The sequence below is a fragment of the Taudactylus pleione genome, unplaced genomic scaffold (assembly GCF_031769625.1).
Source record: "Taudactylus pleione unplaced genomic scaffold, aTauple2 ptg000038l, whole genome shotgun sequence".
In the NCBI taxonomy this organism is placed as follows: domain Eukaryota; kingdom Metazoa; phylum Chordata; class Amphibia; order Anura; family Myobatrachidae; genus Taudactylus; species Taudactylus pleione.
In genome coordinates, this window is record NW_028284440.1 from 3138414 (window position 1) to 3164494 (window position 26081).

Consider the following 26081-nt stretch of genomic DNA (forward strand, 5'->3'; position numbering starts at 1 on the left):
GCTTGTTTCCTGACATGTCCTTCTGCATTATCTTGTGACCATATCAATCTCCTGGTTTCCTGACCTTGGCTTTGCTTGTGGCTCCTCTATGTGCAATATGTTTGTGGCTCATCCAATACTTAGTGTACCAACTCCATCTTGGCTGACTATTCCCTCTGCATACATTCAGTGGCTTATTCAAAGACCTCATATGTACCAGACCCCTGGATTGCAGAATATTTTAGTAGTTACCACTTCCTATCACGCTAGTGGCCAGTGCAGGGGACTGCAGCCTGCATACTGGGTGCAACAAAGTCCAACTTCCTTGCAGGGTTACAGATGAAAAGACTGGTGCGTTAGACTCCGCACTCTTATTACTGGCTATGCAAATACTAGCTGATAGTATCAATTTGATCCCAGTTGGTCCGTATAAGGGACAGAAAGCCAAAAAAAAAAGCAAGAGCCACTATAAGTAGATATAAAGGGGGGAGAGAGGAACTAATGGGAGTTCAGTAAATGGGCAACTGAGAATTGATTGTGAGAAGTATTGAGCGGAAGTACAGAGTTAGAAAGAGGCATGGAAAAGAAGAGGTTGTTGACATTTAGTGGCATAAGGTGTTAATGAACACAAAACTTATTATGGGTGCAAAGGTTTGGAACCACTATACTATTTTATTTTATACTATTAGGTGCCACAAGGGTTCTGTAGTGCTGGACAAGATCAATACAACTGACAATTAGTTACATCATTACAGAATAATACATACAAGTTAACACGTTCACAAAAATACATAATTACAGTGTCTCATTATCATAATTATGTAGAGAAGACAAAGGGCCTGATTCAGAGATGGACACAAATGCCAAATCGACTGAGATTCCATACGCAACAGAAGTGCAAAAATATGCTAATGAATTTGCTGGTATCCTAGGCACTAAGACGCCAACCTCCTGCTTTGATACATGCGTGGTGGCAAGAGTAGCTCCATTCTGTCCATCTCTGAATCCGGCCCAAATGGGGGAGGGTCCTGTATGCTCTAGAATACAAAATAGCGAATTGTTTAAATGGCACGTTTCAAAGCTAGGGGGCTAGATGGAACTGAACAGAAAGTCAGAGGGCACCCCAGATGATGGGAGCAGCCCAGAAAAAATCCTGAATGCAAAACCAGGAGATCAGGGAGGAAATTGGGTAACTACTGCGTTAGATAGGATATTTCTCCAAATGTTAGAACTGACAGTCTAAGGTCGTTATGGGTACAACCATCCTGATATTCTAATCTTTCAATGCTTCATTAATGACACATATTGTATGGTTTCTTTGCAGGTAAGGTTGCATATAAAAAACGGTGGCTTGATAGACCTTCATTTTCAAGTGACTGTAAGTAGATGCTTCTTAATGTTGTATTGGACTGTAAGCATTTCAGCCCATTGATAGGGCAATGCTTGCCTGTGATAGGCTGTGCTAAAATATTTCTTTTCCTCCTTTTTTACTGCATAGCAGCAAGTTGCAACTCACTATTACTCCCTTCCAAAAATATCACAAATAGTCCCTGGCAGCAATAAAAGAATGTTTTGAACCCAGTGACAGTAAATGGACAAGTATTCAAATGAGCAATAAGATGTAAAGAGTGCACTAAATCATGTGACAAAAGAAGGCCATCAGTTAAAGTGTTTCATTGGGATATGTAACAAACCAATTTGAAATGCTTACCTCATGATGTTCTTTAAATTTACAAAAATTAACATTAAGCCTTTCATATCATTTTTATTATGTCCTAGATCAATAGTTCTTAAACTGGCGCACTTATTCAAATTAACAAAAAATACTAAATATGCTCCATACGTCTATTCATTTTTTTATATTATGTATGGCAAAACATGGTTCAAAATATGTTGCTATTTACTAATGTGTTAGAGAAATAACCAATAAAAATGTTTGTCTATGCAAAAATACAATCACCAATGCCCCCAAATAGTCCATAATGAAAAGAAACACAGAACAGTTTTATTTTATTATTTTGTAACACTGTGCCTGAACACACAACACAGTGCCTCACAGCTCTTCTAGTAATAACACCCTAATGACGTTATTTTTTAACACAGTGCCTGAACACACAATACAGTGCGACTCAGCACTTCTAGTAATGGAACCCTAATGATGTTGTTTTTTTTTTTCAATACAGTGTCAGAACACACAACACAGTACCACACAGCTTTCCTAGTAATGGCACCCTAATTACATTAATTTTCAACACAGTGCCTGAACACACAACACAGTGCCTCAAAGTGCTTCTAGTAATATCACCCTAATGATGATATTTTTTTAACACAGTGCCTGAACGCACAACAAAGTGCCTCAAAGTGCTACTAATAATATCACCCTAATGATGTTATTTTTATTTAACACAGTGCTGAACACAGAACACAGTGCTTTACAGTGCTTCTAGCAATGTCACCCTAATAATGTTATTTTTTAAACACAGTGCCTGAACACACAACACAGTGACTCACAGTGCTTCTTATGTTTGTTTTTTAGCAAAGTACACACAGCAGTATTTTATTTTATATTTTAACACAGTATCGGAAGAACACACATTGTTGTCCTAATGGCTTTTTTTTTTTTAACACAGTGACTGAAGACACAACACAGTGCCTCACAGTGCTTCTGTGGATATGGCACCTTATGGTGTGTTTTTTTTATAACACAGTGCACCTTTAATATAGTGCTCCAAATTACTTTTTTAACACAGTGCCTGTCTGAGCACACAACACAGTGTTTTATGTAACACAGTGCCTGAAGTACTGAACACACAACACAGTGCCTCATAGTGCTCCTATGTTTTTTTTTTTTTTTAAAGCACAGTGGTCCTTTAACACAGTGCTCCTAATGGTGTTTTTAGTGCCTGAAAGTGAAGTAACAGTGCCTCACAGTGCTGCAGCCCACAGTCCACACCCTCTCTCTCAATCTCCTCTGTGAAATGGCACCATATCACACAGGAGGAACTTTTATAGTCAATCCAAAAAATGCAAGAACTAACGGCGGGAAGATGACGCAATCCAAATCATGCGAGATCCGGCGCCAGGAAGATGACGTTTTGCTGTGTTTTGGGATCTGAAGTTGGCAGGAAGACCCGAGCTGGGGCTCTGGCCCTGATTCAGAGCCAGACCCCCCTGCCACGCCTACAAAATGGGGCAAGCTGTCAATCAACATCGACAGCCGCCCCTTTTGTAGTGAGCCACGGAGCGAGTGCTTTTTGCGCTCGCTCCGGGGCTCGCGCGTGCGCACTGGGCCACCATCGACCCACTTGCGAGCGGGTCCGAATCAGGCCCTCTGTACGACTCATAACCCCTAAGTTTGGGTCTGTTCGTATTTTCGAAATCCAAACACGCACATCTCTAATTTTATTATAACTATGAAATAAATTACTTTTTAAACATTTTCAGATTTTTTTACATCTTTCATGCACATGCAATTATGTATCACACACATTAGGCTCAGCAAATCTTGTTGATCAGATTTTTATTATTTACTCAGTTTTATTCAATTTAACCCAACCTCCTGATTCCTTTATGCTGCTCTGATCTTTATGCGCAAATAAATCCATTTAAATGGGAAAAAAATACATTCATATGCTTCTGACATTGTAATTCATATGTTTTATAATAGCATTTAAAACTGTTGTATATATCAAAACTTCATATATTTTTGTATTTTACCTGTACTCTTTTAGGGATTGATACATCAATCAACTCTTTACAGATATTGGAGAATCAGCAAATAATAGACCGGCATTATTGCAGAAAAAGCCTGGAGTGTGGGTAAGAGAGTCACTACACAACAAGACTGGAGCACAAAGATTAGTCTGAATTACAGAGGAAGTTTATTTTTGGCTCCATGCAATGTAACCATTTTGTTCTAGGAGCATCTTTCAAAAGATCTGTTATGACAATTTAACATTCTCAGATTGGGCCTAAATCAGAGGTGGTCGTCTTTTCTTGCAGCTGCTACTGCATCTTTATACAAATGCTGCACACAATGGGCTTCCCACTGGCCGTGGTGCTAATTCGTGTATGTATTTAGACGCACCATCGGTCATTGCACCAGCCCTTTCGATGCGCAGAATCTCCGTCTTAACATGGGCGCTGGTGTCAATGCAACTGCTACGCTGACCGTGACATGCCCGTGTCTGGCTAGCCACCCCCATATTACCTCCCAGCAATGCCCACTGAAATCCCCAGCTCTTGTCTCCAAAATAGTCTTTGGGGAGAATCCAATTTGCTGTGGAATTACCTTCGCCATACAGGGAAATGCTATTTAATGAAACAGCATATCCTCCGCGCGGTACATCAGAGATTAAAGGTGCCTACACACTACGCGATTTGTTCAAGATGCGATATCGTGAGCAATTTCCCTTGAACTCTCCCCGGCAGCTCCCTGGCACTCCAGGACATGATGTGCAGCAAAGCTGCATGATGTGTCACAAGATCTATCGTGCACGATCTAAAGATTTGCCGATCTTTAGATGGTGCAGGATAGCAGACAGATGCTTGCACAGATCAGGGATATCCATGATGCATGCGTCTGTCTGTAAAAAAATAAACACAGATGCACGGACGGGATCAGTGAGATAGAAATAAACTTTAGTAACCCTGCGGCTCTCCATTGACTTCAATGGAGGGAGCCGTTCATTGGCTGAGAGAGGCGGGGGCTGACCTCTGACCTCTCTGTCAATGAACGCTCAGATACGGCTCTACAAAAGGTAGAAGCCGAGTCTGAGGTCTTAATTTGGGAAGTAACAACCATTGTGGTTGTTGCGTGGATCGTGTTTCTCATTTTTTTTAATTTTATGAAGACCAAGGATGCCTACAGAGAGAAGCAGACCAGTCCAGGTAATGTAGGTGAGTATGTGTGAGTGTGTATGTATGTATTAAAACTTTACTATCACGGTATGTGTATATTGTGTTTATTTAAACATTTCTTTACAGGTGAACTACAGGTACCAGTGGGCCCTTAATGCCCCACATGCTGGTACTTTGGTACTTGTGATTTCCAAGTATCAGCATACGGGGGAGGCTTGCAGGGCCCTGCAGTTCTACTCGTAAAATCAATGTTTATACTCTTCTTTTTTTACACTACACTTACACTATCAAAACACCACCCACCACCCAGGGGTGGCGGGGATAGCCCTGGGCTATCAGCCTAGGCCAGGGGTGCCCTGGAGAAGGGGACCACTTTATTGGGGGTTCCCAGCTCCCTAGGGATCCCCGGCCTGGGCTGATTAGCGGTCAGGGCCCGGTGAAAGGACTCCCCGGGCTGTGGCATTAGCCCCCCCGCTAGAAAAAGTCCGGTGCTGGCTCTGGATAATACAAGGGGACCCTATGCATTTTTTGCCCCTGTATTTCCAGAACCAGGACCGGATCAGAGCCCAGTGCTGGTTGCTCAAAGTACGGTGGACCCCTACATCGTTTGTCCCCTGTCCCCAGGGCTGGTTCTGACTAGCCCGGGGCTGGTTGCTCTTTTAGGGGAAGGGGGGGGGCACACTGTTTGTTTTTGGTTTTTTTTTAGACACGGACGCACGGACGGAGATCCGTCCATGCATCTGTTTCTTCCTGCATGCAGTACGGAACTTCTTGTTCCATGCCTGCAAGCATCGTATCTAAACGACATATCGTACAGGCATAAACACTGTACGATATGGCGCAGGATTGATCAGAGATTGGCAGATCTTGCCTGCAGCAGGCAAGATCTGAAGATGCGATGTACGACCCGCGGGGACGTGCATCGGCATCTTGATCGTGAGTGGACACTCACGATTAGGACATATTTTACAAGATCTCTCGTTCCGATGCATCGGAATCGGGCGGATCGTGTAAAATATCGCCTAGTGTGTAGGCACCTTTAACACCTGGAATCCCATGGATTCCGCGTAAACTGCGGAATCAATGGGTTTCCCCGTGTGTTAAACCCCAGATGGTGCCTTTTCTCTTGGACTTCCAGGAGCTGAGAGGAAGAGTCCATCTAGGGAAAAAGACGTGCTGGGTTAATCCCGCTAGTTAAATTGCCGGCCATGGGTGATTGGATTCCCCCCTTATTGCAGTAACCATTTGGACGCATGAATAGTGCGACTCAGGTGCTTGCGCAGACTGGAAACATTGGCTGCTTGCATGCGATATCGACACTGATTTCACCTCTGAATATAGGACCTGATTCAGACCCGCTCGCGAGCGCTGAGCACTCGCAAGCGGGTCGATGTTGGGCCAGTGCGCATGCACAAGGGTCTCGTCGCAAGCCCGATGGTCGCGATGGTCTTGACCATCGCGACCATCTTTGTGGCCGCTCGCTATAGCTGTGGTTGGTCACCCACAGCTATGCGAGTGGCCAGGAGGCCGTTCTAAAATAAGGAAGGACGGCCCTGATTCAGAGCGAGCGCTCTGTCAGAGCGTCCGGCTCTGAATCAGGGCCATAGCCCATTTTATCTCCATTTGTCAGTGCATCCAAGGGTTTTTTCAGACTTATCCCTTTAAAGGATTTAAAAATATGCATATAGTTTAATGATGTTATATAACCCATTCACATATACTGTACTTCAATGGTACAGTGTATATATAATATATATATAAAAAAACACAGATTGGGCTAAATCTGCATTTTTCGTGCTTGTTGCACCAGGAAATTAAATTGGAAAGTTATATATACCAAAGCTAGGGCAGAATTTATGACCATTAGTTGCCAGCAGAGGGCACTATTACCTATGATGACAATATTTTCTACGGCAACCTAAGAATATTTTATCTGCATGCTCATCCACACTTTTATTTCAAGACTACAGAAACTCTTTCCCACTTTCAGGGGGAGATTTATCAATTCTTGGAAAGAGATAAAGTACTAACCAGTCATTTTACAGCCTGCGTTTGAAAAATGACAGAAACTGATTGGTTGGTACTTTGGGCCTGACTCACTGTGATTGTAATAGCGATTACGCACGCAGTCTGACTGCGATAGTATGCGAATCCATTGCGATCACTATACTGTTGCATCATAACATAAGGACGCCCACTTTACCTCATACTTGCCTAACCTCCCGGAAGTCGCGGGAGGTTCCCGATTTTTCGGGTAACCCTCCGCACTCCCGGAAGGGTAGGCACTTCTGCATTGTGCCCACTTCCTAGTGAAGTGGGCAGAATGGGGAGAATATTACTGGGGATCGGCGGGTCCATGCTTTGGGGGCGGGGCCTAATGATGCGATTCTATGAAAATGTAGTAATTTAACCACACCCCGTATTTATAATATCCGACGTTCACTGATAATTCCCATGAGGGGTGGTGCTTAATGACGCGACCCGGCTGGCCCTGCCCCCAACTCTGCCCACCTGCTTCTCCTCCCCAGGCTTCTCCTGGGGAGGAGAATTTATAAGTCGGCAATCATGCTTTACCTTACATACATCCATAATGTTTAGAAAGACTGCGAATCCATCGCTACAATCGAGTTACCATCACAGCCTCAAGCACACTTGCACAAGATCTGACCTTACTCAGAAATTGCTAACTTCATCGCACACAATGAGTAAGGCATCGCAGTGGATAATATATGCACGCCCATGCAATGGTGTTCAAACGCACCCCTGCGATTCGCTGACCACCCCCCTGTCACCACCCACAAATGGTACTTCCTGTTAATCACTCTGTGATGGGTCTGCGTAGCTACTGCAATAGCAGTCCTGATCGCAGTGGCTAGTTTGTGCACACACTGCGATGCATATGCATGCACAGTACGCAACAATCGGCCGAATGCGTGTGTATTAGCAGTTGTGATCCTTGCTTTGTCTCTCTCCACTTTCTCTCCAAGCTTTGATAAATCTCCGCTTGAAAAAACAGGAAAGAGCCTCATCACTGCTATGTCCTTCATTTAGCTTCTGGTAAAGTTAATCCATAATGCTACAAATGGGCTTTAATTGATTATAGGAGAACTCTACTTTACTATACTATAAGTCATTTTTAGGGTACATTTAATTAGGTTTAGTAACTTCATCTCTTTTTAAGTGGCTTGCTGTTGAAATTGGTGCAGTCAGCCTGTGGAGTGGAGGTGAAGAGCCCACACATTGCGAGACATGCGGCTAGCACCTACGTTTAAGGGCAGGGCTTGACAAATCACGGTCACCAGGGCAACCAAGTTTTCAGATCTGGTGACTGGATTTTGCAGGGGTAGAAGAATTCCTCAGAAGCTCCAGAGATCTCAGCAACAGGTGCAGCAATCTCCAGTGGTCCTAGCAATCCCTGGAAGTCTCAGGTCCCATCATCCCCGGTGGTCTCAGGTCCCAGCATCCCTGGTTGTCCCAGGCTCCAACATCCCCTTGCTATGGATTGGAGGCTCTACTATGTGTCATGCAGTGGATTTTGGGGCCCTACTGTGTATCATGCAGTGGATTTTGGGGCCCTACTGTGTATCATGCAATGGATTGGTGGCCCTAATGCGTGTTTTGTTATGGGTTGTGATCCCTGCTGTGTGGCATGTTATGGATTGGGGACCCTGCTCTGCGGCATGCTATGGTTTGGGATCCCTGCTGCATGGCATACTATGAATTGGGGGCCCTGCTGGAAGGCATTCTATGAATTCGGGGTCCTGATGTGTGGCAAACTATGGAATGGAATCCCTGTGTGTCATACTATGGATGGGCCCTGCTGTGTGGCAAACTGAAGAGTCATGTGTGGTGGTCTAATGGCATGCGGTGAGGGGCATTTAAGGGGATTGTATTGTGGTCTATACAAATTTTCATATATTTTGGTTGATGATGGATCCTAGATTTAAAAAAAAGTCCTGGCTTAAGGAGTGTTGTTATGTGATTGTCTGACCTTTAACCACTTAACTGACTAATTATTTTTCAAAAAACGGCTTAGAAATTGTCTGTTTTTTTTTTATGATTGAATTAGGTAAAGAACATCTTTTTTGAAACTTAAAAAAAAAAAAAAAATTATAAATGATTTTGGATAACACAGTATACCATAAAAATAGCAAAGTTACCCAAGCCTTTGGGGACCGCTGCATTCAACACCCGGACTTTAACACTAATTGCGCAGGGTACTGCCAGAAGGCTGGTGTTTATTTATCGGGAGTTAGGTTGTATTTGTTTAACAACAGGTTGCAGGAGGCTATAGAGGAGGTAGCGGTCATAATGGTCACAGGATGTGGAGCTCAGGTCCAGATAGGCGGTCCATAAGGACCTTGTGTGGCGTGGGGAACGAGGCGCGCAAGGTATGGCCATAAACGGAGGCTCGCAGCCACACACACCCTAAAGCAAAGCGGATCCATGTTAGGTTCCAGCTTCAACAGTTGGGCCGCTATCTGTGTCGTGCCATGGCTAAGCAGAGGTGTGTGTGTGTGGGCAGGACAGGTAGAGTGCTTGCTTACGGGTAGGGTGAACATGCTTTTGTGCGACACTTTCCCACGGTTGCAATAGTGGTTGGTTTTGGTTGGTTTTACTAAGTTGTGACCATTGTGTTTTCCACAAGTGACCAGTGTGCGAGTATTTTATTTAGCTGGCAAGCAGCCGCAAGGGGTAGGCCGGGGTAGGATTATGCTTACATAAAACCTGACAATATCAAGGGAGTAGTCGGGAAAATCTTCTTACCTTGATGCTCTGCAGGGAGTCTGTGACTCTGTGTAGGAAGCTGCACAGAGGAAGAGAAAGAGAATAGAGAGGAAATGGAGGAGTAGGCAGGGCCATACACCAGTGCAGCCTGTGTAAATGGCCATGGGCTGCCTCTCTAAAGCTACATGTAGCACGTTACCGAGCACACAAAAATGCCAACCCAAATCATGTTAGTGCTGCAATGTCTCAGGGTTCCGTGGTACACCATTTTGGTATCAAGGTGTTAGAGGGAGCATTTGCTCCCCCCTCTGGCTAGACTATTGGCTTCCATGTGTGTAAAAACTGCATTTGTAGGTCAAGATACCACCATGTAATTGGTGTACCATCTTACCTTATGGATTATTACCCATACCACTAACTGATTTGTAACAGTGTAAGTCCATCCTGTCCTTCCTGTCAAATATATACTGCGCTTTGTGTGACTGCAACTATACTATTTAACCTAGCAATATTAACTGTACTCAAGTATAGCTACTGTATCACCAGCTAAGATGCCGATCCTTTCAGTGCATCTACGTCATTTCAGCACCCTTGTCCTACGTGTGCTGAGCACCTCCAGTGAGAGCTCAGAACATGCTCCTCTCTCTGGGGGCACTTTATCATTAACTATTTGTGGCATGCAGGTGCTGTCAGGGAATAACCGCAAATAATTAGTATCCCCCTGATGAATTATGGAGGGAGATGTTTCTGATATCTGCTGCGGTCCATCTATTTCCGACAGCAGCCCAACCCCCATAGGCTTCTATGGGGGATGCAATGCTTGCGGATTTACCAAGCTCCGGAATGTTAAGCATTCCCGAGTTTGGCTAACGCCATCTAAAGGTGGCATTGTGCTGCAGTAGCCTATGGGCTACACATCGCAAAAATTACCGGAAGAGTCACTGGCCGTGGAGCATGTGTGGTCTGTAGACCTCAAATGCGCTGGAGTCCCAGCACTGGAGTATACAAACCACTGACGCGGTCACTTCACTCCAAGCACATCGCAGGGATGGGCTCCTTTTGCAGCCCCTGTCCCTGCGGGTGCAATGCATTACATCTGGGTGGTATGATCGCATATTGCAATGCGATCATGAGTGCTAATATCATGCCCAGATCGCATTGCAAATGTGATCACTGATAAATGGGCCCCTCTGACTTGTAGAGGACAGCCCAGTACAGTCACCAAGAATATGCTAAGAACTTACTCAACTGGTCTCTTGCTGGGTGGGATGTACTAAAGTGCGGTAAAACCCCCGAAAATGCAGTTTTCGGGGGTTTTATTGCGTTTTCCATATGCACAAAGCAGCGGAATGTGATGCATTCCAGTGCTTCGTCCCGGTGGGTAACGCCATTTTCAGGTGGCGTTACCCAATAGAAGCCTATGGGCTTCTATTCGAGGTGCTCCCCCCTGAGAGGGATCCAATCTGATCCTTCCCATCTCCCCCCACGGCCTGCGTCCTTCTGCGCATGCGCAGAATAAACAAGAGGGACTTCTGGATGTTAAACCCAGAAGTCCCTCTATTCGGGGGCATCGCAGAGGACAGCTCTTATCGGGAGAGCTGTCCTTTGCGATATTCTAAGTACATACAGCGATAATCAACTGCGGTATGTTCCCGATGAGGGGAGGGACGTACCACATTGCGGATGCGATGCTTAGTATATCCCGCCCGCTGTCTGCATATTTTCCCTGCACTCTAGAAGCAACAGTATGCTTATTAGACATGCTCTCTATCTGAGGACATTTTGGGGGTACTCAGTATTCTAGCTAATACCAACCCTTACAATGCTTTTATTACACATGTCCACCCGTGCCTGTGTAGTTACTACTCCTAGCTCATCCTCCAGTATGCATCTAGCTGTTACAGTGGCAAGATACAACTACACTACAATCGTCTATGTAACTTTGCACTGGTTAATTATAGATTTCCTTCTATTCAGACAATGTAATTTGAAGATGTTAATAAGGTGATTGGGGTGGTCAGAGAAGCGTTAATGATTAATGAGGGTAAAGGATGAAGAGCGCAAAAAAACATTTTCAGAAGCTTCAGGTATTAACATGTAGTCCATCAATAGCAGAAAATGAAGTTTGTTTTCACCTCAGGTAGACACTTAGGGAAATTTCTCTTCCACTTTTCTCTGGGTATTTTTTGCAAAATATAGCCTAAGAGTGTGCCTGCCTATGCCCAGGCTGCTACACCACCCTTGTGACCACCCACTGTGATCCCCCCTCTCCCTCACTAAGCTAACACTTACCTGCATGACGATCGGTTACATCGTAATCGTTCAGTTGTTCCTGATCCCCTGTAGTGCCTACACTGAACGATCAGTCATTCAGTACAGGCACTGTCCATCATCCCTGAACATGCACAATCTGTCGTTATCAACAGATTGGGCTGCATGTTCAGGCGATGGACAATGTCGGGAATGACCAGCGGGAGTGCGCATCGCTGGTCGTTTCCTACATTTTAGTGCACGATTACTAAGCGATTGCACGATTACAATGTCGTAATCGTGCAGTCGCACAGTAAAATCGCCCAGTGTGTATGCACCTTTACTTCTGTCAGCTGATCGTTGGGCTCCTGCTCTGTAACCCCCGGTCAGCTGCTCTGTGCATCTGGCATCTCAGATAACAGAGGACCTCACCGGATCACCGGTCCCTGGTTGCAGGTAAGTGTTTTCTTTAAGAAATAAATATATTATATATATATATATTTATTTATTTAATGTATTTTTTTTTTTTACAGAGATCAACTTGTTGCCTATTTAGACACACAAAGCTGGTCACAGGCACCTGCTTCCAGCTCTGCCTCAGCAAATAGCCCTACTTTTTTCTTTTTGTTGTTTAACATATGTAGTATTGGGCTTTGGGATCATCACCAACAATAATTAATGATATAATTAGTTTGTTAATGATATATGGTTGGTCATACTAATAAGGCTTAGGTTCTGTGCAGAATCTCCTTTTTTCTTTTTAGAGATCAGCTTGTTGACTATTTAGACACACAACGCTGATCACAGGCGCCGGCTCCCAGCTCTGCTCTGCCTGTCAGTCGGTGAAACGGGAGGGAACGTAATAACGCCATTTGCAGGTGGCGTTATTATGCAAGGCTCCCCCGTCTTTAAATTTTATTTTAGTAAATTTGTGTAGATCACATTTCCCATATTAATTATGGGAAATGCAATCTGCTTACTAAAATAATGCGAATTGAAGGGCTTTGAGTAGTTTTTTTAAAAAAACTGCTGCAAAAGTCCTTTAATACATTTAAATAGAGATGAGCAGTTTGGATTTACTCGGAAATGTTTGGATCTCAAAAATGGCATAATATTGACTATCTGGCTCTCACATGTTTTAGATAGCCAATAAGATAAATCCAAACTTGCGCTAATTTGGCGAAAAGAACAGTCAAAACCGAACCGCTCTTCTCTACATTTAAGTGATACTAAAATAATGTGATGTGTTCACATTATATTAGTAAAAATAATATTGATAAATATTCCCGTTAGGGTAATTGTTATGTTTGGTTAGGGTTTTATTTTAAGACAGGAGTCTATTGATGCCTCTATGTATGTAAAGGTTAACTGGCCTTGCTGGGCTCTTAATGATTTTAGATACAATATTGACTAGGAAAGTTTCCTTTTTAACCAATCTCAATGATAAATGTTATTAGAGGGTTAGTGTTGTTCTGATCATTTGACTTGCAACACTAATGGGTCTATTTAATATGATTTTCTATTGTTGCTTGCAATTAGTTATCATCGCAATTCAATATTGTACTAATGCACAGTTATGAAACTAATTGCTCATGTCTTTATATTTTAGGTCTGGAATTTACAGCTATGTCATTCCAGTGAATAAATACACGCCCATCAATATGCGGATTACTTTAGAGATTAAGTAAGTAAAATAACCTGAAGGGTTTTCTACTGTAGATTTTCAAATAAAATGACTAAGAGTTTCATACAGATAGTGCTACTTATAACAGCAGGCAGTGTTTAGCATGGCTTACTGCTGAACCTCATGCTTTCTGGCTGATTCTGAGGTGAGAAAGGTGACACATGATAGTATGTACCAGTAGCCAGGATGGCATATTGTGTGTATACTGTATGTGTACAAGAAACATGAGGAAAAAGATGTGGGAAAATTAATATATTTGGTATATGTCAGGAGCACAACTTGTAATTTTGGTGTCTCATAGCAAAATGTTGATGATGTTTATAGGGAGGAACACCATCCTCTTCCCAGCTTACTTTATGGGGCCGGGATCAGGTTATTTCAGTAGTTATTGTCACAAACTGACGGATAGAAGTAGATACTAGCCCGTACTTTGAGATTGGCGAGACCCAGTACTGAGGCACAGAGTCTAACGTGCCGGCAGTATTCACCAGGGATCCCCGCAAAGAGGTTTGGACCTAGCTGCATCTGACACGCAGATTGTGTCTCACAAACTTGGTTCCCTGGTACATGTGCTTGTGTACTCTGGATTGGAGCAGAGTGCGATGAAGCATACAACGCAGTTGACAAGCTGGGTCAGAACCAAACTTACTAGATGGTATCAAGGATCAGGTCAGGAACTAAGCCAAGGTCAAAACCGGAATGCCAAGCACAGTACCAGGGAGAAGACAGAATGAGGTCACAAACAAAGCCAAGGGTCAGTAACGGGATTTAGTTGAAATATCGATGACCAGGAAGCCGTCTGCCTAAATCCCGACATCTAAATCCCGACTCAGGACTAAAGATAGGCGTCAAAATCCCGATGGCCATCTTGATCCTGTCGCCGGAATCTCGACAGATGGCTTCCCGAACAAAGCTCTTAGCCACGAGGGGGGGGAGGGAGGGTTAGGTTTAGGCACCCCTTTAGGGTTAGGTTATGGTTAGGCTGTGGAGAGGGGGGGTTAGGGTTAGGTTAGGGATAGGCACCCCCCCGGGTAGTGTACTTACGTGCCCCTGTCGGGATCTCTCATGATTGAGTTTCCAGCATCGGTATTTCACCTGGTGGCTATTCAGCCACCTAGATATCATACCCAACCCGTCAGGAACGAGCAGTAGGAATCACTTGGAGGTAGGAACGCTGGAGTATTGTTTGGGAGCCTATACTCTGGCACTGAATAGCGAGGGATTTCAATTTAGGCGCCATTGTGATGTCACACTTGGCGCACCTGGCAGTGCGTTCTCCCTTATGGGAGTCGCGGCCACTCGATAGAGAAGCTGGCAGAAGAGCTGGAGCCATTTTTACTGCATACAGGATCACAGTTGCAGACTGAGACACTCCCAAAAATGGTCACAACCTGTCTGTGTGTGAGTTGCCACTCCTGGTTGCCGCCCACAAACAGTCCATGTCTCTCAATTACTTTGCAAATAAACCTTCTCTGTGAGCGACAATGATAATGAAACTTGACGCATATCAGACACATGTGCAAATCACTGATCACTCAACTGCATAAACAGCATTGCGTCCATTTATCAACTGTTTTCTATTTATAAACCCTTTATTTATATATTTAATGCACACGAAAAAAACAGAAATACAGCAGTGTCCGTTGCCATTGTGCATTTAGGGAGTAGTTGGAGAGCTGTTCTCTATCTCATGTAAGTCTAGCTGCAGAGGTCATATTAAAACATAAGCACCTACCTCAAGTTTGAAAGTGGTGAATGACAAAGTTCCCAGATTGCATGGAATAATGTAATATTATTCCCTTAAAATACTTAAAAGCCTCTGATTAAAGGTCATGTGCCATTTGTTTTATTGTAATAGTGTATGGTTTAATGTTAGTGTTTATACAGTATTTTGTGTTTTTTAAGTATGAAATTGCTAAATGTTTGCAGTGAAATAATTTTAGGTGCTCAGATCCTGGGAGATGCGTGTTGCTTAATTACAATTTGTTTTTCCCTATAATCTGAATGCATCACATTTATTAGCAAACACATCACCTAATAATGCACCAGTAAAACTAGCAAAACATCAGGTTTTATTACTGTTGAATCTAGAAAGAGTGTATCTGTTTCTTTGCTGCAGTACCCTACAGTTGCTATGGTTTTTAGTTATATTTCATCCTGAACTGGGTCATGTCCTTCACTATTTATCTCAAACAAGTTCTAAAAACAAAGCTTATTAAAGGAAAAAATAAAATTGATGATCCTTGAGTTTTCCACAATGGCTGGAACTAGTATACTGCATATAAAATGTTTTGAACTGAAACATTGAGCTATTTTGATGATGAGATCATTAAATAGTTGTTTGTTCACTTGTGTTAGTTCTTTGTCCTGATTCACCGTTGCTCTCAAGTCCGAATGTGCTGTGGCACCTGCATGTGCTGCAGCAGACTTATACGCAACGTAGAGCAGCTATGACTGACTGAGTCATACCCTGCTCAATATGGCTGGATGGCATTACCGGGTGGCAGCTGGGCATTCACACATAAGAGGAGCATCCCATTGATGTGTATTCAGAGTTGCGTTGTATTCTGATTTGTGCGTATGCAAAGTGATTGCCATTTTCAGTTACATCTTCTGCACCAAGCAAGGTGGAATTGCCGTTACCAGTTATGATGGTTAAATACTGTAGGTTTTCCATTTTAAAGAATAGAGGAGATTTAATACTACAGGTTATTTATTTAGCAGTGTTCCGCCAGTCTCACATTGGCAGGACCTCTGCCATTCCTATTTTGGGGTAAATGTGATAGGGTGCGGAGTTCTGACATCTGCGAGTCCTGTGCGAGACTGCCCCATGTTTTAAAGTAGCAGTTATTTAACAGGCAAAATCAACCTGGTTTTGTCTGTTAAATGACTACTACTGTAAAACATCGGGCAGTCTCGCATGGGACTCGCCGATGTCAGAACTCCGCTACATTTTTCAGCACGTTCAGCTCCGAGGTGCGAGGTGGATATGGAGTGCTCACCTTGTGTCACCAGACCCATTGACACATCTGCATATTTACCCCTGGTGTTGCCTCTCTCTCTCTCTCTCTCTCTCTCTCTCTCTCACTCTCACTAGCTGAGTTAAGTTATTGAATTTTCAATATTGTTGCATGTCAGTCAAATATCAATTCATCATATGCAGCTAAATCCTTCACAAACTGTGCTGTGCAGTTGGAGTCAAACGTTATTGCTATCATGCCATGAAATTGGATTGAATTTCTAAACGTGTAAAACATTGCATTTACATTTGTTGTTTTATGAATGTCAACATCTTGGATCCATTAATTGGAACAGGGTTCATGGCCACATCATAACATACCTCCATGAAGTGCTAGGCCACCCCTTAGCCACCACCCCTGCCTCCAAACACCCATTCATTGCTGCACACACCAATAGCAGATGTGTGAGGCACCCTTTCACCAGTGAACGGGCCATTCCTTCTAACTTACCCACTGTATATCTTACCACTCTCAGGGGTCTATTTACTAAGCTGTGCTAGGAGATAAAGTGAACGGTGATAAGGTACCAGCCAATCATGTGACAGGCTGTGTTTGAAAAATGGCAGTCAGGAGCGGATTGGCTGGTACTATATCACCATTCACTTTATCTCCTAATACAGCTTAGTAAATAGACCCCACAGTGTCTCAATTGCTGTTGTGTTTGGTGTTTACAGAGAGTTTCCATAAAGCTTGAACATAATCTACTATACATGAATCTCCAGTATAGTACACTGTCCAGTTATTTTATTAATGACAACTTTTGATTTTTTTTCTTTATTTTAAAATCAGATGTAAAGCAATAAGAATAACTAGATTGAGGTATGTACTGTATGACCAATTTCTCAGACTGATCCCTGATTTAGATGATTTACAAGATAACAGCGAACAAAGGTTATATCCCTTTTCACTGCCGCAATAACCCGGGTTATTGCAGAGTCTACCTGGTTGCAGCTCGGTGTAAAAGGATCCTTGAAAAATAACCCAGGTCGCATCCGACTCTGGTCACTACCAGGGTTGAACTCGGGAAGGACCCAGGTAATGGTGCAGTGTAAAACCCCTTTTACTGTAAACCTAAATCCCAGGTCCAGCCCGGGACTCTGAACTCTGGGGGTCATTCAGACCCGTTCGCGAGCAAAGGATGCTTGCAAACGGGTCGATGTTCCCCCACTGCGCATGCGCACGACGGAGGGAGCTCCGTCGTGCGCATGCGCGAGAGCCGGACTGCGACAGCCAAGCTGTCGCTCCGGGTCTCGCACCAAAGGGGGCGTGCTGTTGATGTTGATTGACAGCACACCCCCTTTGGTGGGCGTGCCGGGGGCGTGCCTGCCAGACGGAGGCGTTCCCATGGGAACGCCTACCGTCTGGAGCCGGCCCCACTGACATCACTAGTGATGTCAGTGGGAATGATTTTGGCTCTGATGGTCAAGACCATCGCGACCATCATCATAGACGGTCGCATATGCTGTGGGTGGTCACCCACAGCTATGCGAGCATCCAAGAGGACGCTCCATTTTCAGGGAGGAGGGCCCTGATTCAGAGCGAGCGCTCTGGTCAGAGCGTTCAGCTCTGAATCAGGCCCTCTGTTTCAAGCTGTGTCAGAGCAGCTTGAACCCTTTTTACTCTGCAGACTGGACCCGAGAAATAGCAGAGCTTACCCATCTCCAACCGCCGGGAATGCGGCTCTCCCTATGCAATGAACTGCCATGTAACCTGGGTCAACATGGGTAGCTAGTCTGGTTGAATTTCCAGGTCACTGGACCAGGGATAACCCTTTTACACTGAGCTGTGACCCAGATTAACCTGGTAATAACATGCAGCTATTTAAAAGGGGTATAACTGGTGCGACCTAGGTCACGATGATCTGGGTCATGCCTCAGACCAATGGATTGACTGGATTCAGTAGCGCTTGGAGATTAAATAATCTGCAAGCTTCCACTGTAACACCAGAAGATCTGGGTCACTGAAGCCCCGGGTCCGGTGTGGATAGCTGGACCCGGGAAATAACTTGGATCCAGCCGATAGTGTGAAAGGTGTAAAACCTGACTCTGACCCATGCTCAGTGTCCCGGGATGGAGCCGAGGTTTTGGAGGAAAAAGGGTATCAATTCTGCTTCAGCCACAACAGAATTGTACACAGAATACTGTAGAAGACTTCAGTATTTATGCCAAAAGGAGAGACACTGAAAATATTAAAGTAAAAGAAAATAACAAAATACACAAAATTAAAATATTTATCTTAATAAATGAGTAATATTTTTCTTTTACTTATAACTGTTCTACAATCCTAGCTTTGAACAATATTGGGCTGCCACAATTATCTCACTGAAAGTGGATGTTATGCTGTTGTAAACTGACACAGAGAAGAGCTCTATGATACAGGAAATGTTTTGCATTCAGTGTCTATTAAGAAAAAAGTTGCTTAATATGTATGTGTTTATACAACCACATACATACACCCCCACCCCATCCCTCCCACACGCACAAACACCAGTCTCTCTCCCCTCCTGGGCCCCCTCCCCCCAAACACACCTCAAGGCAGTCTCTAAACAGACCACCTCTCTTTTCGGAGAAGTCTCTGATTTATCATCATCGGTCTGCATCTGGGCAGATATGTCGCCCAGGGCTATAGACCTCTCAGAAATGATATATTGGGTTACAATGGAAAATGGACAGGTTGGAAAAGAGAAAACAATGGGAGAGGCACATGGTGTGAGGGAGGGACTGGTTGGCAACTTTTAGCCTTGGGGGAAAATGCAATGAAGTGGCCCCGGCTTTTCTACCAGCCCTCCCTGATTGCCCCCTCCATAGCTGTCTTTCACTGCCAGGTTCTTCCATACGACACTGAGCCACTTGCATCACACACTGACCTCACAGCAGTCACTGACCCCTACACAGCTCACTCACTGTCCACCTCAGAGCACTGTCTCTCCATGGCTTCTCTCAGCTCTCCCCTTCCCCCATGTGTCTCTCCATGGTTTACCTCAGCTCCCCCCCCACGTGTCTCTTCATGTCCTCCCTCAGCTCCTACCATGTGTCTCTCCATGGCCTCCCTCAGCTCCCCCCACCCTTCTGTGTCTCTTCATGGCCTCAGCTACCCCCACCCCATGTATCTTCATGGCCCTCAGCTCCCATTCTGTGCCTCTCTAACATGACTTCCCTCAGCTCCCTCCCATACCTGTTTCTCTCTCCAGCCACACTTTTCTCTCCTACCCGGGACTGGTCAATGCTGGCTCATCTGCTGAGCTCCTCATTGCAACGGCAGTAGTTCCTCCTGTGTTATTCTGTCACAGCACTCGAGCATCAGGATGTCGCCGAAAACAAAAAAAAAAACTTTATTGCGCTGGATAGATAGATATGAGATAGATAAAGAGATAGATATTTGATAAATAAAGAGATAGATACAGGGGCGTCTTAAGAGAGAAGGGGGCCCGTGTGCACTCCCCGGTAGCCGGCAGCCGACTGAGTGTGCCCGGAGTCTACTGCGCAGAACACCAGAAAAATGGCTGCGGCAGCAATTGTCCGATGTTCTGAGCAGCGCTGACACCCGCCGCGGGACCATGGACAGGTAAGTTTAAAATACTATGGGTGCAGGGTGTGCGCTGCGGGGCCCCCCTGAACCTGGGGGCCCGAGTGCCCCGCACACACTGCACCCATTATAGATACGCCACTGGATGGATAGATAGATGGCACTTAGGGATGTTAAAGGAAATAGACAACAGCCTTTAAATTGTCAATAGATATATAGATAGAGAGATAGATATATGCATATTTACTACTTCATTGAACCATCCATATAGTCCCACATTGTCTGTAAAAGTTGCATTCTCCTACAGTCACCATTGTGCACCACAAATGTGCTGAAACATGACTTGTAAAAGAAACTACAGTGAGAGAACAACATGTAGCACATAATCTCTGCTGATATAATAATGCTGGGCATACACGGCCAGATAAAATGTCTGTCAGACCGACAGACATTTTATCTGGCAGCCTGCCAGCCGCAGATGTCGCCGGCATACACTATGAGATTTCTCTCACAGTGTGTTAGCCGACATCCGCGCTCCGCCCCCGGGGGAGGAGACATTTCCCTATTCCTTCCGTAGGAAGGAACACAGGAAATGTCTGTCTGCCGGCCGCGGCTGGGCATACACTGCCCGATGCGGCCGACAGTTTACCGGTAAATATCGCATTGGACGGGCATGCTGGACAATCCGGCATGCCCAACCGAGCAATATTTAACCCTCGGTCGCCCCCCCACAAGCTACAATTATCGGGACGATCCGCCGATATCAGGCGGTTCGCCCCGATAATTGTAGCGTGTATGGCCATCTTTAGAGGCAAATCCCTGAGCAACTCACAGTTTAAGAGAAACTTATCTATTCTTGCATATACTGGACAGTCAGTGATACACATCCGTTGCCCCTGCAGTATCGTTGGCAGCAGAGAGAGATGCAGGCTCATGAGCAGCTTCAATCAGCACTCCATACATCCAGGCTGAGGCAGACTTTACAATCGATCTACAATCCTCCCAGCAAAGCACTGCTTCTGGGGGAGGAGAGATTGATTGCAGAAATCACACACCACACTGTGTTACGGGGACCGATCTCCCCAATCGCCCATCTCTGGATCCGCCATTGGCATTGGGTCATGTGTCCGAGGATCCGGCCCCTTCATGCCTACACCTGCTGATTTCTCCAGCAGAAGGGGAAACAAATGATTGGCTGTGGAGCATTTATTCCTCTGCCTCCCGCGGTTGTGCCATGTACATGCAGAGCACGGCTGCGGGGGTAGCCCTGAAACATCAAAATCATAGTGCCCAGAATGCAGATGGCACCCTGCCCCCCAGCCCAGCCCGCCCCTGGTGTGAGGAGAGAGTGATAAGAGAGGTGGGCTTGGACCAGATAGGCAATGCCCAGGGCCGGATTAACAATGGGGTGGGTGGAGCTACAGCTCCAGGCCTCCCATTGAAAATAGGCCCACAGGAAACTGACTGCCGTGCAGACAGGAAAAAAAAACATATATATTTTTTTTCCCTGTCACAACCAACAGCCCAGCTCACTCACCTCCTGGTCGGCAGAATCATAGCCCATTCCCACACCACCTTGGTCCTAACCTCTCAGCTGGTGGAAACACAGGTCGGCTGAAGCCCCGCCCACCTCGGACCCACTGAAGCTCCACCCCTAGTCACTCGAAGCTGCTCCGCCCCCTGGCCATCTTGCTCTAAAGCTCTAAGCTGCTCTAGTAGCCTAGTACATGAGGGGAAGAAGGCAGCCCTGAACCCAGCATGATGAACTTTCAGCACAGCAGGTCAGTGTAACTCTAGCCCCCTGTGTACTTATGTTACCAAATATAATATATATATATGTGTATATATATATTTATAATTAATCCAGTAGTGGACCAGCACTCCATCTCCTATTGTAAAGTGCCCGGGTGACCTCCTCTATATAGGCGACTACAAAGGTGAATAACAGGGAACTTCGGAAATTATGTCTGACAATACAAATGATTAATGAGAGGTCCCTCCTAGGTAGGCGGCTGCTAGAAGATCATCTTCCAGCAGCCGCCCACTGAGCTTTTCTGACTGGTCGTATCAGATACGACCATGTCAGGGAAAGCCCAGTCTGGTATGGTCGTATCTGATATCACAGATCATGTACGATTGATTAATAAAACTCTGTCAGTCACATCACTAGTTATAATACATTGAAGAATACTGCAGGTTGATTTGTGTTGTCATTTGCCATAATCCTTTTATATTGTACTATAACACAAACTTTCTTTTCCCTTGGCACACTGTCATGTAATTGTTTTCTCATTTAAATCCCAATCACTTAATAATGTTTTATTCAGATTTATTCACATTTGTCCCCTGCATTGATTTGAGCTTTAAAAGCCTCTGTGGAAAACACTCTGGAGAGCCCTTGACCTATTTGTCAGCTTACCCATTTCTCAGAGCGAGTATTATGGCCAGCACTCAACCATAAGCTGGTAACAATAAGTAACAATAAGCTGGTGCACTGTACAGCAGAGATGGAACGATTTTACTTAACATAAGAGAGCCAATTGTATTTTTTGACATACCTGCCCATTAAACTATAATGAAATAAAGGGATGTAGTCAGTTTGCCAGCAGATGGGATCCCGGACGTCGGTATACCTATGCCGGAGTTCTGCCGCCCGACATAATGCCGACGCCAATATCCCAAAGGTAATCGGAATACTGGTGCCGGCATCCCGAACGTCTACAGCCGGGTAAGTAGCACACTGTCCCCGTGGATGGGGGGGTTAGGTTTAGGCACCCCCGGGGGATTCAGTATGATTTACCGCTGGTCGCATGGCCGGCGGTTCAAATCCCGACAGCGGCAACCCAGCAGCAGTGAAAATACCAATCGTCAAAAGGTAAGTATTGATTAACCTATTCTACCCCCTAACCCTCCCTTAGGGGTGCCTAACCCTATCCTCCCCCCAAGTGCCTAACCCTAATCACCCCTCTTAGTGCCTATACCTAACCCCCCGTCCCCGCCGCCTAATCGCAAGTTCCCCGGGGGGGTGCCTAACCCTAACCTCCCCCTGGGGGTGCCTAACCCAAACCCTCCCTTCCCCTAGCCTAAACCTAACCCTCCCGGGGGGTGCCTAACCCTAAGTCCCCCCCCCGGGAACCCTAAACTTAACCCTCCTCCCTCTTCGATCGGTAAGCCGTAGAGAAAATGACAGGCACCGGGATTTCGACGACTGTCATTTAACCCTTGCCGGGATTACACAGTCGGGAAGCTGACGGTCGGGATTCCGTCCACCGGCTTCCCGACTGCTACCCCCCGGGGGGAGATTAGGGTTAGTCACCCCCCAGGGAGGGTTAGGCTACAGGGAGGGGGGTTAGGCACCACCGGGGGAGGTAAGGGTCAGGTACCCCCCTGGAGGGTTAGGTTTAGGGTGTGGGAAGTGGGGGTTAGGCACTGGAGAGGGAGGGTTAGGGGGGGAGAAGGGTAGGAATAGTATGCCTACCTTCCCTGAAATAAATAGTAGCTACTGTGAATACAGTACACAATGTATATTTCATTGCCTTTCATTACTAGGCCATGATGTCCCATTAAGTCATAACATATCTGTCTTAGCAGCTCTCTTGAGGGTGAAACTACAGGTGTCACTTTGAGTCACAGGTTAAGCCAGTCAGATAGGCATATTTAGTCAAACCAGGCAACATGGTCCATTTTACATATAGTACAGTACTTTCATACATTTGTCAATATGAACCCGCTATAACGGCAGGTACCCCCCCCCCCGTAAACTGTATTTTTGGGGGTTTAAACGCATTTTCCATATGTACAAAGCACCCATCCCGGTGGGTAATGCCATGTTCAGGTGCCTATGGGCTACTATTCAGGATGCTCCTCCTGAGAGGGATCCAGTCGGATCTCTCCCATCTCCCCCCGTGGCCTTCTGTGTACGCGCAGAAGGACACCAGAGGGAATGCAGTCAGGAAGCCGACGGTCGAAATGCCGACCGCCGGCTTCCTGGCTGTCAAATCCTGGCAGGGTACTAATGACAGGCATCGAAATCCCGACGCCTGTCATTATACCTATGCCGGGAGCCCGATGCCTGGCATACTGAATGAAGGTAAGCCAGGCAGTGGGCACGGACATCCACAGGGGGGGAGGGTTAGGTTAGGGGCTCCTGGGGGGGGACTTAGGGTTAGGCAACCCCCTGGAGGGTTAGGGTTAGGCACCCCCATGGGGAGGTTGGTGTTAGGCACCCCCCTCCCGGGGAGACTTAGGTTTAGGCTGCGGGGACAGGGGGTTAGGCAGAGGCACTCACAGGGGGGTTGAGGTTGGAGTTATGCACCCCTAAGGGAGGGTTAGGGTTATTTATACTTACCTAAATACCCTGTTGGGATTTTCACTGCTGTCGGTCTGCCGGCATCAGGATTCCCACCAGAGGGACTTCTGGGTGTTTTTTTTTTTTTTTTAATTGGATTTTTCATAAACATACACAAAGAGATCAGACATAAAATATCATAATCAGCAATGTACAAATAAGGTATAGTATGACAATGAGTTGTAGTAGTAGTAGAATGAAATTGACTAAAATCTCCGGTCCAGCCTGAGGCAGTAAGAAGGATACGCAAATTACTCATATATTAAGGAAGATCTGTCTAGGATAACTATACAGCTTACTGTTATGCTTCAAATCTGAACTCTAATGCTGGGTACACACTGACAGGTACATTGGCCGATCAATTGATCGGCCAATATATCTGCTGCCCGTCGGCCAGTGTGTACCCGCGATATGTCGGTGAACGTCGGCATTCACCGACATATTGCATTGGCTGTGCTGCACAGCCGATGGACAGATATTTCTGCAGACATATCTGTTCATCGGCAAATGTGTGTACGGGCAGTCGGCAGACCGCCCGTACACACACAGCGGAAGACACTCCCCCGACCCACCCACCAGCCAGCGGGTCCCATCCCCCGGCCGCCGGGACCCGAGGGCACAAGCAGATGATGGCCGTTCAGTGTATGAACGACCATCATCTGCAGATATATCTGTCAGGTGTGTACCCACCTTAACTAAATAATTCTTATCTCTGGATAACAAAATTGAATACACCTCCAACCAGTAAGAAAATATATTGAGATCTCTATGAAATTCATCAACATATAATTGAACATAAACAGACATACAAAAGGGTAACTAGTACAAAAAGGGAAACACAATAGGGAAGAAAGGGAATTAAGAAATCAAATATTTAGGCTTCTCGAGTCACCAAGTATTGTTGTCTCTATAAACATAATCAGAATAAGAATAAGCTACATATTGTAATTAAAGGATTCACTTAACCTTATCACTAGAACTCAGAACAGGTATGGTGCCAATTTTAACTGTCTAAGAAGAAACCATTCTGTTGAATCGAACATTTGGAGTACAGTGCCTTTGATTGTTCAGCTGAGTCTAGTGAATCCACACACGGCCCCCATCTCTTATAAAATCTGACCACACCTTTCTCAATGTCCGGTAAGGTGGATTGTTTGTCATAATACATTATACATATCAGTTTTTGACTGACTTCTCGTACAGTAGGGTGACTGCTAGCTATCCCATGTCTTAATATAATTTTTTTGGCCACCGTAACCACTAAAGTTAAGAATGGTACTGTATGAATTTCTTTTTAAATTAATCTAATTGCCAATCCGAGAAATTTGCACATAGAAGTGCTAAAGGATCAAGTGCAAGAGTTAAATGCAAAGTTTGGTGCAAAAACACTAGGGTGTATATTTACTAAAGTGAGAATTTTTAGAATTGGAGATGTTGCCCATAGCATCCAATCAGATTCTAGCTATTATCTTCTAAAATGTGCTAGTTAAATGTTATTTAGAATGTGATTGGTTGCTGTGGGCAACATATTAATTTCTAAAAACTCTCACTTTAAAAAATATACCCTAGGAGTTTGTTTCAGAATCTCTTTATAACACCACACTCCCAAACATTACGGATAAACGTGGCCATTGAACTTTCACACTTCGGACAAGACCCCAACTCACCTGTTGTCATATGCTTGCGC

The 26081-nt window shown here is 45.1% G+C and overlaps 1 protein-coding gene across 2 annotated transcripts in view; it reads left to right on the top strand.

Moving 5' to 3' along the window:
- MYRFL (myelin regulatory factor like) overlaps window positions 1-26081 on the top strand; it is a 224217-nt gene that overhangs the window by 107357 nt on the left and 90779 nt on the right. For both annotated transcript variants that reach the window (XM_088452465.1, XM_088452466.1), the window contains exons 21-23: window positions 1304-1357; window positions 3711-3798; window positions 13427-13501. In XM_088452465.1, coding sequence (XP_088308591.1) covers window positions 1304-1357; window positions 3711-3798; window positions 13427-13501 — 217 coding nt within the window. The remainder of the gene's footprint in view (window positions 1-1303; window positions 1358-3710; window positions 3799-13426; window positions 13502-26081) is intronic.